This window comes from Trichosurus vulpecula, chromosome 4 (genome assembly GCF_011100635.1).
Source record: "Trichosurus vulpecula isolate mTriVul1 chromosome 4, mTriVul1.pri, whole genome shotgun sequence".
NCBI classification, from domain to species: domain Eukaryota; kingdom Metazoa; phylum Chordata; class Mammalia; order Diprotodontia; family Phalangeridae; genus Trichosurus; species Trichosurus vulpecula.
The window spans coordinates 371,165,031-371,177,895 of NC_050576.1; the positions used below are offsets into that span (position 1 = coordinate 371,165,031).

At 37.4% G+C, this 12,865-nt stretch overlaps 1 protein-coding gene across 8 annotated transcripts in view; it reads right to left on the reverse strand.

Annotated features, from left to right (window-relative positions):
* Positions 1–12,865, reverse strand: part of DOCK9 (dedicator of cytokinesis 9) — a 226,764-nt gene that overhangs the window by 48,500 nt on the left and 165,399 nt on the right. For all 8 annotated transcript variants that reach the window (XM_036756911.1, XM_036756919.1, XM_036756916.1 and 5 more), the window contains 3 exons: positions 10,450–10,565; positions 3,153–3,290; positions 2,854–3,036 (listed from right to left, as the gene is read on the reverse strand). In XM_036756911.1, coding sequence (XP_036612806.1) covers positions 2,854–3,036; positions 3,153–3,290; positions 10,450–10,565 — 437 coding nt within the window. The remainder of the gene's footprint in view (positions 1–2,853; positions 3,037–3,152; positions 3,291–10,449; positions 10,566–12,865) is intronic.

The following is a 12,865-nucleotide window of genomic DNA, read 5'->3' on the forward strand; positions in this document are numbered from 1 at the left end:
ATAAGAAGAACAGACTTAGTTCCTGCCATTTGGCGTTCAGCGGCTGTCCTTGGCCCCCGTGACTGTTCTGGGAGTATGGATTGTATGGCCAGGGGAGTACAGCCAGGGGAAGGGCCTGATGCTCAGCAATCTCTGTTTGTTTCCTGAGCAGGCTGAGAGATGTCTCTATCTTGTGTCAACAAACCCAGCTGGAGCATCCCTTGGTCGGCCTATGGCCTTGAAGGATGAAGGCCTCAGCCCCAGACATTCTCTTGAATTATGTGACTGTTCCCTATCTTATGTTGTGGGATGTAAATGGCAAATTGGACACAGAGATCCTGGGTTGTTATTCAGTTGACACTTTGTCAGCTTTCTGATACGCTGTATTTACAATCTATTCAGGAGGTTCCTCTTCGTGTATCATGATCATAAAAGTGAAATAACAAAGGCTTGCCAAGCCTGCTAAAAATAACATATGTAAGTTTCAAGAGATCATTAACCACTGCACCTTGATCTACTGTGTAAATTTGACTTCTCCACCCCAACTCCTGGCAATTCTGATTTGGGTTGAACCCCGAATGGCCGCCGGCTAATAAATTCTCCATTTAAAACTTATACTCTGTGGCGTGTCTCACTCTCTCTTGGTATAACAATACAAGTGTAAATGCGACAAGACAAGAAAGTAGGTATGTTATTAGGAATCCTATTTTACAGTGGGGAAGGGAAATGGAACAAAAACTTGTAAGTACCTACGCTGTGCCAGGCACTGCGCTAAGCACATTATAAATATTGTCTCTGTTGATCTTCCCAACAAAACTGTGAGTTAGGTGATCTTATGAACCCCTTTTTAGAGTTGGGGAAATCAAGGCAAATTGGGGTTACCAATGAGAACGCTGAGCTTCAGGAAGGCTAGGTAATTTATAAGATCACAATAATGTGGAAAGGATGCTGAACTTGAGAGTCGGGAGAGACCAGGATTTGATTTACATCTCTTAAACACATACCGTGCTGCTGAAAATCTCTGAACTCCATTTCCTCATCTGAGAAATGAGGATATTAGCCCTGGTACTCTACCTGGCAGAGGCGTTGTGACGGTCAAAGGAAATTAGGTGTGAAGGCAAACCCTAAAGTCTTGCAAACAGCAGCTACTAAATTCCTTACTCATGGTCAGAGAGTGACTGAATTATGACTTATCTTCTGACTCCAAGGCTACTGTTCTTACTTAGTCAATGGTACCTTCCCTAAATGTTATTTGTACATTTACTTATTGCCTTCCACAGCTTGGTGTTTTGGGGGGAGGAAGTAGAGTGGGAGTAAAAGGTGGGGGAAGAGATACTCCACTCTCAATGAGGACACTTTTCTTGCAAGTTCCTTGAAGCAGTGTCTTTTATCAGGTCTCCCACTGTATCCAGGGCATCTCCAGTTGTTCTGATCTGTATCTGGCCACTAGATCCAAATGGCTCTGGAGGAAAAAGTGAGGCTGGTGACTTTGCACAGCCCTCCCTCACTTAAATCCAATTCACTTACAAGTCATGGCATCGCTTTCCTGATGTCATGGTCCTCTAAGAGAATCAAGGACAAATAACAAACTGTGGGTATTATGAGCTGGCTAGTTCTAGCTAGGCAATGCCCTTCCTTCCTTCCCTCCTTCTTTCCTTCCTTCCCTCCTTCTTTCCTTCCTTCCATCCATCCATCTTGTCACTGGACCCAGATGGCTTTGGAGGAAAAAGTGAGGCTGGTGACTTTGCACAGCTCTCCCTCACTTAAATCCAATTCATTCGCAGGTCATGGCATCACTTCCCTGACGTCACAGGCCTCTTTGAGAACAAAGGACAAACAATAACAACTCTCTCTCAGAATGTGGTATACCATACATTGCAAAGAGGTCAATAAACATGGATGAAAACTAATAAATGAAATGGAAATGGAAAAATTAAAAGGAATTCCATCATTTATATGTGGAAAGGAGAAAGGACAATAAATGTGGCATCTTGAGCAATCAGCAAAAAGAAATTTAGAATTAGCGAATCCAAAAAAAGATGGTAGCGTTTTGGATTAGCCAAAAGCCAGAAAAATAATACTGGGGAACAAGGGGGAAAAGGATGATAATTGGAGGCCTCTCTCCTTTCATAATCAGTGTGCTTACTAGAGAAGCTCTTCACAGAAGGTGGCATCATAATATAGTGTCCTTGTTTAGAGACAGACAGCCTGGGTTCAAATCCTGCCTCTACCTATGCGACCTTGAGAAAATTACTTATTCTCTCTCAGCCTCAATCTTGCATCTATAAAATGAAGGGGTTAGAAATGGAGCTCTCAGGCAGATAGGTGGTACAGTGGATTGAATGCTGGGCCTGCACTCAGGAAGAGCTGAGATCAAATCCGACCTTAGACATTTACTAGTTGTATGACCATAGGCCAGATACTTCACCTCCTCTCTGCCTCAGTTTCCTCAACTGTAATAGCATCTACCTTCCAGGGCTGTTGTGAGGGTCAAATGAGATACTCTTTGTAAAGTACAGGCACATAGTAGGTACTTAATAAATACCTATCTCCTTCCTCCCTTGTCCCCTATATCTAAGCCTCTGAGATCTTTTTTTATTTAAATATTAAATGGAATTCCCAAGACTTGAGCTAAGTGTTTCAGTCCATTTTATGACATTGTCTCAATATTTAAATTACAATAATAGTTTCATGCTAATTCTTGTAGAATTTGGGAAAATAACACACGGGAAAGCCAAAATGGCATTTTGCCATTACAATAATACATCTTTGGAGCCAGAATATTATCATTTGAAAGAGGAGATGGATCAATAAATAGGACATTCAAATTATCCAGCTAAAATTTAAGAAATGAAAACAATACATCACACTTACTTGCAGATGTGTCCTCACAAAGGACTTTTTCCCTGTGTAGTCAAAATTATTCCTCATTAGGAAATACAGCAGCTGGGAGGCATCAGTGCGAATGGAGCTCAGCTTGGAATTACAGTACTTAAGGATCTCATAGCACAAGGCAGCGCACATGTCTGCCCTCCCTTCGTAAAACGTAGAGGGAAACTGTGGGGAAAGGGGAGCCAATGCTGTAAAAACTGGTGCCCAATAAATTGTCCTTGAATCTCAGGTGCAGAAAATGGGATGCAGAAGTAACAAATTATCTCCATTCAATGACTCACCTTGTAAATTAATGACCTCAAGGCAGTGAAGACATTTTTCAAAGCTGTCTCTGATTGGTGTTTTTGAAGAAAACACAGGTAAACATCAAAAACCTTTTTCATCAGTGGATTATGTCCATGATCAGCCAGGAGCTGGTTCTTAAAATAGACAGTCACAACAGTTAGTAAGACAGACCAAGAATCCCCAGGAATTTTGACAGCATTTCCAAGTAAGGGTGGGTCTCACTTTACACAATAGCCATGTTTCTCGACCAGCTGTGTAGAAATCAGAACTTTTATTTTTTAAAACTAAAACGAGTTGTGTTGTAAGTACCCTGGTTAGGCCCCCTAAGATACCATGCATGAAGTCTTTCCGTGAAGCAAAGAATCCTTATGCCACACAAATAATATTCCAAGTTTAGTCTCATGATTTTAGATGCTTATGTAGCATATAGGTTTTTTTTGTAAGTAGAGTTTTACGTCACGTCATTCAAAAGTCAACCTGTCATAGATTTTAAGTTTATTATACTTTATTATTTATGTTATTTATATATTATATTATTCATTATTTCTAATATTATTTATTATACTTTAAGATCATTGTATTTCATTGATATTTATTTCTAACATCATTCATTATATTTTATTATTACATATTTATGTTGTTATACTTTATTATCATACCTTAAGGTTATACTTTATTATTTATTTATAGTATGTATATATTATTTATTATTTGTACTATTATTTGTTATACTTTAAGATTATTGTATTTCATTATTTATTATTATATATAACATATTTTATGTTATATATTATATATTATGTTATATATTTATAACAATATTCATTATATTCTTATTGATTTTATATTATTATATTATAATATATAAATAATATAATTTACCATATATTTATATTATTTCTTATACTTTATTATTATTATTATACCTTAAGATTATTATACTTTAAAGCAGATTCCTGAATTATCTTTTTTGTGAATGAGAGCAGTAATTAAAGAGGTGATAAATGTAGCACAGGCCTTTGTCATTTACAATTATTAGCTGGAGCCACAGAGGGAAGCCCCACAACTAATGTTCTCTAATTAAAGACTATGTAAAAAGACTGAAATATAATCCAGGAAACAATCATACCAACAAGGAAGAGGGAGGAATCGTGTGTAGCTTCTGAGTTATTTTAATGTTCAAAGTGGAATAAAATTTTTTTAAACTAACTTTTATTCATTTATTAAAGGAAAAAAAAAACTACAAAGCAAGTCACGATAGAAAGACTGACTGAATAGGAGTTTGGGTAGCTCCAATTAACTTTCAAGATTTCCCCCATGCAAATGACTTCATTAATTCAGTATTTTCTAAGTCTGGCTGGTCAAATAATTGACATCAGTTGCCTAAAAATGCAGAACAGCAAGAAGCTTATACACATGGACTTTCTCACCTAAATATGAATATGAAATGGTCCAGGGGCATTTTCAGGTAGGGACAAAATATATGCTATTCTACATGCATGTTTGCAGAAGCAACTATTGACCATCAGGAGCAAAGTGTCTACAGGCAGACTCTGGAATCCAGAATAAAATTCTAACAAGAATCTTCCAAAGGATGACATTCCAAATTCATCTTATGGTTTGGACTAGCCAGGCAATAGATAAATATGGAAGACAGCAAACCACTGACACTAACTTTGTTGCAAAGTAAACTTCATGAAGTTATAGTTACAGAAATTCAGAATTAGTATTTATTCGCTCAACTCACGGTGACTGAGTACATAAAACTCATAGGATCACAGAACTGAGGTTCAAAGGAACCTTAGAGAAAATCTAATTCAACTCCATTTTACCAAGGAAACTGTTAAAACTATTGGGAGAAGGAAAAGGCAAAAACCACTCCAATATTTTTGCTTAGGAAATCCCAAATGGGGTCAAGAAGAGTCAGACATGACTGAAACAACTGAATTTGTTCAAGGATGAAGTCACAGAATCGGTAATCAAACAAATTAGTAGAAATGGGGCCTTTTGTAAAACTGAATCAGCTCCTTGAAGGCAAGACTATTTTCACCTTTCTTCATATATGCTATGTATTGGTAAGTGCTAAACTTCCTAAGTTTTTGATTGATTAACATCAGTCTGCTTAAAGGCTCATATTAATAAACAGGCCTAAAAAGGGACACAGGCTTTTCGAGCACTAAAATGAGACACTAGAAACAGTCCTATTTAAGAAGACGTTACTACCTAAGCAACTGTCATACAGGTGTGTTCAGGTTTTTTTGCTTTGAGATTTCACTCTTCTAAAATTCATTTTTAGAAAAGCACCCTTTTGGGCAACCTAGGTGGTGCAGTGGATAGAGTGCCAAACCTGGAGTCAGGAAGAGTTCCTGAGTTCAAATCTGGCCTCAGACACTTAAGTAGTTGTGTGACCCTGGGTGAGTCACTTAACTCTCTTCACCTCAGTTTCCTCATCTGTAAAATGAGCTGGAGAAGAAAATGGTAAACCACTCCAGTAGCTTTGCCAAGAAAACCCCACAGGGGGTCATGAAGAGTCAGACAAAACTCAACAACAACTAAACAGCACCTTTCAATCACAGAAGCAGTGAACTGACCTCACTTAACAGAGTCAACTAAGTTAAAAAATTTATCAGTTCAACAATTTTTTTAAATTTTTTGAATCCAAGCACAAAACTTTAAATTTATATCTCTTAATCATCATCTTATTAGATTCAACCCAATGCTTTCAGTTATCAAGATTTTTAAAATTCTGTCAGTCAAGGATTTATATTTGAACTACTGCTTTTTGCAAATCAATAGTTTTTTTTTTAACCAACTTCCTAGCAACTCACTCTTCAGTTACTTGTGTGAGCACTCTTATAATTCTTATTGCTCTCTGTAATTATATCTAAGTTTTTAAAATCAGTCCAAGTGTTGTGTTAATTTATCACCCCATAAAGCTGTTTTAAGAGAAATAAAAAGGAGTTTTACTAGAAGTGGATTATTATTAAAATTACTTTAGGAGCAAAGAGAGTTCAGTACTATGTTAAAAAAGCAGGTTCACACTGGGACAGCTCAACATACTTTAAAATTTTGTAGGGGGAGGGACTGGACCTGGGTGATTCAGGTAGAAGGAACCTTCTTTTACCAATGCAAGCTAGCACTTTCTTTTCAATTTAAGGTTAGTCTTAAGAGGTTTACTTAGACTCTAGATTCTATTAAGAAGTTAAGTGACTTGTTCTGGGATGACACTGACAGGATGCCCTGGGTTCCTCACTTGAACCCAGGTCTTCTGCTTTTGAAGTCAGCCTTGTATCCTATGCACCAACTACCCTGCCTCTCTTCACAATTTTATAAAGCATTTTATCTATCTATATCTCAAATAAAATGATCTACGTGTATAGATAGATAAGATACCATATATAAATATACATATATATATATATCTATAAGAAAGAATTATATTAGGTTTGCATGAGAAATCTGAGCAGCTGAAAGGTGATAATTATGTTACCTAAGAGATTTAAAAAGCACTTTCCTTTTGGGAAGTCAAAACATGGATCTAGACAAGTTGGTAGTTACAGGCAAGGGTGTGCTAGTACCAGCTTGTCCTGGCTCTCAAGGTGATTCACTATGAGCATTTTATACTTGGGAAATTGATAAATGCTACAAGTCAGGAATTGATTTGTTATTCTGTTAATTGTATAGACTTAAGAAAATTACAGAGAAAATGGTAACAATGCAGATTCAACTGAAAAGTGAATCCTGTATGAATCCCCCTCCCCCCACCCTTTTTTTCTTCCTAGAGACCTGATTGTTAAACATTTATTGGTACATCTCCACAGGCATTACTGAAAGAATGCCCACCTAAGTTAGACACTGTTGAAGATACTCTTTGCTAGGTCTTTAACAGGATGCACGTTTGATATTTCTGAACATTTTCTTCATTTTTGTTTTTTAAATCTACTCATCTTCCAACTTGCTACAGGAGGCAGTTCATCAAAAGTGGCCAACTTGGAAAGGGTCCTTTATGACAAGACTGCTCTTTATTTCTCTATAGGATCACTGAAGTCACATTCATGGTTTAGAACTATCCTTTCCCAACTGACCTTGACCTGTGCGCCCTTTGAGGGACTCCTAGTAAAGATCCCTATTAGTGGTATGTTCTGTTAGCAAAAAAGTCAAGACCTGGCCCCTGATGACTGTTAGGAAAAATCTCCCTATGGCCAGGCCATAGAAAATCTCAGAAATCTTCCAGTTCTGAATATGTGCAGTGCCACAGGGCCAGAGGTTGAACCCTTTAGTAGAGCAAGAAGCCCTGACAAACATATGCCCTCAGTCCTAAACCTGCATCTGCATTCAATCCTGCCTCCAAATCTTAGATCCCTAGTCACAGCCTTTAGCTTTTTTTTTGGTAAAGTGATGAGGAAGCTAGGACCCCAGTACAACAAATAGGCTATTAACAGTAGCAGATCACAAGCAAGCTCTGTTTTGAGATCACCTAGCCCTGTTTTTTCCTGGCCAGTAAAATGGTGTAGTACATAGAGTGCTGGATTTGGGCTAGTTGACCTGAGCTCAAATACTGTCTCTAATACCTACTAGCTGTGTGACTACAGGTAAATCCCTTAACACATCTAAGCGTTGGTTTCCACATTGGTAAAATGAGAGGAATGGGCTCTACAGCAACCTGGTTCATGGGGTTCTTGTGAAACTCAAGTGAGATAATGTATGTATAGCACTTTTTATACCTTTAAACACTACATCAATGTCCTTTGTCACTATATAGGGTGTTCCAAAAATCTTAACCGCAGTTTTAAGCTAGAAAATGTTTAAGCTCTTAAGTCTTAAAATCTGCACTAACACTTTTGGGACACCATTCTGCAGGTAAGAAATCTGAATTCCTAGCACATCTATATCATAAGTCCTAACCATTATGAAACAACTCAAAAACTGAAATTCCATCAACGTCGTCCTTTTAATTCTGTAAAGGCTATATTATAACTTCATAATTTATTCCTGTCTTAACACAATTGAAGGGTTTAATTCTCAGACTAGAACTTATTTTCTCCAAATAGTTGCAGACCAATTGTGAGGACATCTGAGAAATGATTCTCTGTATTTCTGGTGGGTGCTCCCTAGACCACACCTCTTATGGTTACGTGCTGTTTTCACTTTATACCATTCACCTTCCTCTTCCTCCTTCCCGTTTAGATCAGCATGGTTACTCAACAGTTTTGGTAACTCTGCATGTGTGTGTGTGTGTGTGTGTGGGTGTGTTTTAAGGGTATGAATGGATGACATGGAACACAGGTGTTATCAAATAATTAGGAATGCAGGGGGTCTGATTGGCAGGGCAGGGCAGGAGTGGCTGCTGCCTAACCAGAGCAACAACCAACAGGCAGTGTATGAAAAGTAACCAGAGTAGGGGGATCTATAAGCTGCTGGGTTTTTTGTCTGTTTGTTGTAAGACTGGCCTCTTGGTAAAGGTACAGATGCAGAAAAGAGTTAAAGCAAGAAATCCGAGTGAGAGGTCATTGCTGCTGACCTATGAAGCTCTGGGAGTATGGTGCTCCCTATATATCTGAATTTGTGCTCCCGTGTTTTGTGTGTGTCCCTGTGAAAATCCTTTGCACTAGGTTGCCCGAAGTCTTAATTATAAAGAGCAAGGGCTGAGAAGTGATGACTAATCGCTGTTGAATTGTTTTTCAGTTGTGTCTGACTCTTTGTGACCCCATTTGGGGTTTTCTTGGCAAAGATACTGGAGTGGTTTACCATTTTCTTCTCCAGCTCACTTTACAGATGAGGAAACTGAGACAGAGTTAAGTGACTCACCCAGCGTGACACAGCTAGCAAGTGTCTGAGACCAGATTTGAACTCAGATGAGTCTTCCCGACTCCAGGCTGGGCACTCCTATCTACTGTGCCACCTAGCTGCCCTAGTGACAGATGACCAGTCACAGACTAGCTATAGCTATATCACTGATACCGCTTTATAAACCTTTCCCTATTCCTGTTGCCTATGTCCAGGTCCGAGGATCATGAGACCCTGACAATGAGGAGTTGTGGCCTAAAAGTGTGAACAAAGACAATGGACAACTTTGATGAGAATTTTTAACTTAAAAGAAAAACCAAATGAAAATAGAGATTGAAACTCAGTACACCAAACATAGCTCTCTTCCCTAGCCCCATGCTAAATACAGCTATGGAGAACATCTATTCTTTATGTTTCCATTTGTTCATCTGTAAGATGGGGTTTAAGATAATGACTTGCTTTATCGGGAATAGGGGCAAAGAAGTAATTTTTAAAAATAAAGGTTTTCAAAGCATTCACAAATATTGCAAGCCACCACATAAACGATCTTCTACCCCAAATATTTTAATCACTTTAATTTATATTGCAGACATCTCAGCTCTATCAGAGATTAATGAGAGATCACCATGCGACAAGAATATTGCTATCTGGGAAACAAGTAAACTAATAGAGTAATTTGAGTCCACGTTAAGGCAAGGTGAACTTCTCTCGGACTCTCGTTCAAATAGAATTGTTGGCTTCAATCTTCATTGTTTATCGTCATTAGTTGCCCTTTCTGACTTGGAAAAGAAAATAACCACTTAGTAGAAAAGGGCTGTTAGGTTCCTGAACACAAAAACGAGGCTGTGCAGGAATCTGCCTTTCTTCTCTTAATTATAATACACCACGATCTCATGATACCAGAAGAACTTAAACATTGATTTTTAAAGCATTTTTAAAAGCTTCTTTTTCTTATCTCCAAATATACCTTTTTTTGGTATCACTCAAAGACTACGGAGGGCAGACAAATAAAAATGAACACAAATTCATTTGTACTAGTTAATTTAAATTATTTTAAGGCGTTGTCCTCAATTTAAATCTAGACTTTCACGGCATGCAGCATTTGGATCCATTCAGAAGAACAAAGATATAAGAAGACAGAAATGCCTGATGAGGTCATTGAGTTTATCATCCCCTAGGGTGCAGTACTGTGGAGAAATGTTTCCTTTGGTAAATGTTTTGTTCTACCCAAGCTTTAATTACCTCCAGAGGCTGTGTTTCCATCATTTCAAAGCATGTTGTACAGACTAACAAATTAAGCTTTATTATATTTCAGGGAATTCAAGTCATTAAGCTGTAAAATGGTTTCATTAATGGTATTTATGGATTAGCAACTTCCTAGGATGATTTATAACTAACAAAGAAAACTCGCTGCTGGAAGAGGGTAACATCTTCAAGCAGGGTTCAATCCAATGAATGAACTTAAAAGCATTAAAAACTAATCAGGAAATTCTTGATCAGACAAACCTTAAATGCCAATGTGAATAACGATAAAGTGTCCAGAGCAGTGAGACAAACTTCAGTGGCAATGTTTGCTTCTAGTAACGACTGGTGAAGAACATCGGCATCAGAGTGGCCGTAGCCTGTATGAATTATACAATATGAGCATTACTACATAATGGGTTTGAATTCTGACATAAAGGCTTGTTCTAGGGTGCAATGAAAGGAGAGTCAACTCTAGATTATTTAGAGGCAAATTATCCAGGCCCATTCCTCCAGTTCTTCTCTTGGAATGTCCAATTTCCTGATTTTGTGTTATTGGTCAATTCTCCCCACTGGCCAGCCTTTCCACAGGAAGGAGAACACAAATTTATCCACATAGCCACTTCAATTTGACACAAATTTATTGTCTATTGTGTGCAAGGCTACTACATTTTTTTATTTTAAAAAATATTTGGTGGGGGAGATTGTTAAAACTATTGCTTAAATGAGACTGATAGACATTTATGTGGACCCTCGCTGCTCTCAGTCACCACAGACAATCTAGAGTTGACAACATTGCTTCCTAGTTGCTGCAAGCCTTCTTAAGAAAAAGCACGAAAGTCACTTCCAGTGAAAGAAATATTTAAGAAAAGAAAAGAAACTTTAGGGTGTGAACTTATGGTTTTTCTAACCTAATTACACAAACATGAATATACAATTTACTCTTCTCTTTATACAATGGTGAAACAAATTTTGTATTAATGTGAGTGTAATCGATGGGAAATTTGAGAAATTAAACTGTGAAATGGCACACATTAGCAAAAAGGCGTTTAGTGATGAGAAGTTATTGTACTGACCTAGACAGCAAAGAAAGAGCATGTATCAACATTACATAATTCCACATAATAGTGTCTTTCTCCAAGGACCTCAAAGAGCACTACAAATGAATAGGCAATTTACATGATACCCCAGCGAGGTGAATAAGTGGTCCCATTTTATAGCTCAGGAAAGTGAGGCACAGAATGCATAAAGGATTCTCACAAGGTTAGTAAAAGGATAGAAACAGAGCCTCGATCTCCAAATTCCTTATTCAATTCACTATGTCCCAGTCCCTCTACAGTTATATAATTAGAATAAAATCAATCAGTTTAAATAGCATAAAATGAGAAATTATGAATAAAATATAATAACTCAAGTGAAAGCCAGTTCTACATTGTGATTTAAAGAACCCATTATATGACTTCAAACTTCAGTATGGATTTAAAAATACAAGGACCTAAATATGTGTTTATTAAATTCCATCTTGTTTTTAAAAAGTGGTAAAATTGCAAAACTTTAGGTTTTGTGCTTCGGTAAAGCAGTATCATCAATGATGTAACATTTGCTAGTCATTCGTTTTTGGTGAATCGTCCTCTTGTTTGAGTTTTTCTTGTTTAATATTACATTCTGGCTTTCTTTTTCTTGTGTTTTGCAGTAAATCTTCCCTAGAGGATGAATATGAATCTATTTTTGGTTTTTGAATAATAATACCTTTGGTTTATGAGAGAAGTCTATGAAAACAGTGTGGTGATGGAAAGAAAGTTAAAGGGAAAAAATCGAATTGATGTGAAAGTGATCTTATATCACGGTCAGGTTGTGTAACTTACGTACAGTACTTGTTATTGGACCAACCAAAAATATCCTGCAGGTATTAGGTTAAAGGGACCTTTCCTTAGGTGCTACAATTTCCCCCAAAATAAATTTTAAGTTGGATAAGACAGTAACAGGTAATTCATTTCAGTGACTTTGGGTGGGGACTATTCTTTCTCTGGCAGAAAGGTGCACCATGGTTAGAGCTCTGAGCCCGAAGGCAGATGAGCTGAATGACCTGAATTCAAATCTGAACCTGGCTATACATGTATGTGTTTATATATAAATAAATATACGTTTTTTCTAACTCATTTTGAGTCTCAAACTGTCTACTTGATTCCATTCTATAAGCAAATAGCTAACTGTACCTAGATCATTTTTTCCCTGTAACTTACTATCTATAACCAAGGGGCTTTCCTAATGATCAGAGCATCTGGGAGGGAAAACAACTCTAAATATTTAGAATCCTTTTGAAGCTTCCTATAGCCTTTCCTGAAACTAGAAATTTTTTCTCCTCCAATGGTTCAAAATGCCAGTGATAGACCCTGAAAAGAATTTCAACCAGGAGAAGCATTAGATTTGCAGCAGGAGAAACTGGGTACAGATCCCAGATCTTCCACTTAGCACCTCTATAGCAAGTGACTTAACCTACCTGGGCCTCAATTTTCTCACCTTTAAAATGACAGGGTTAAACTGGATGACTTCTAAACTCCTTTTCATCACTGAATCTAGAGTTTTATGATTTACAAAAGCATCTTTTAAACAGCACACAGCCACTTACTGAAAGAAGTATCCCAAAGCACAAATTTCCCATAAACAATCTCCAAATAAC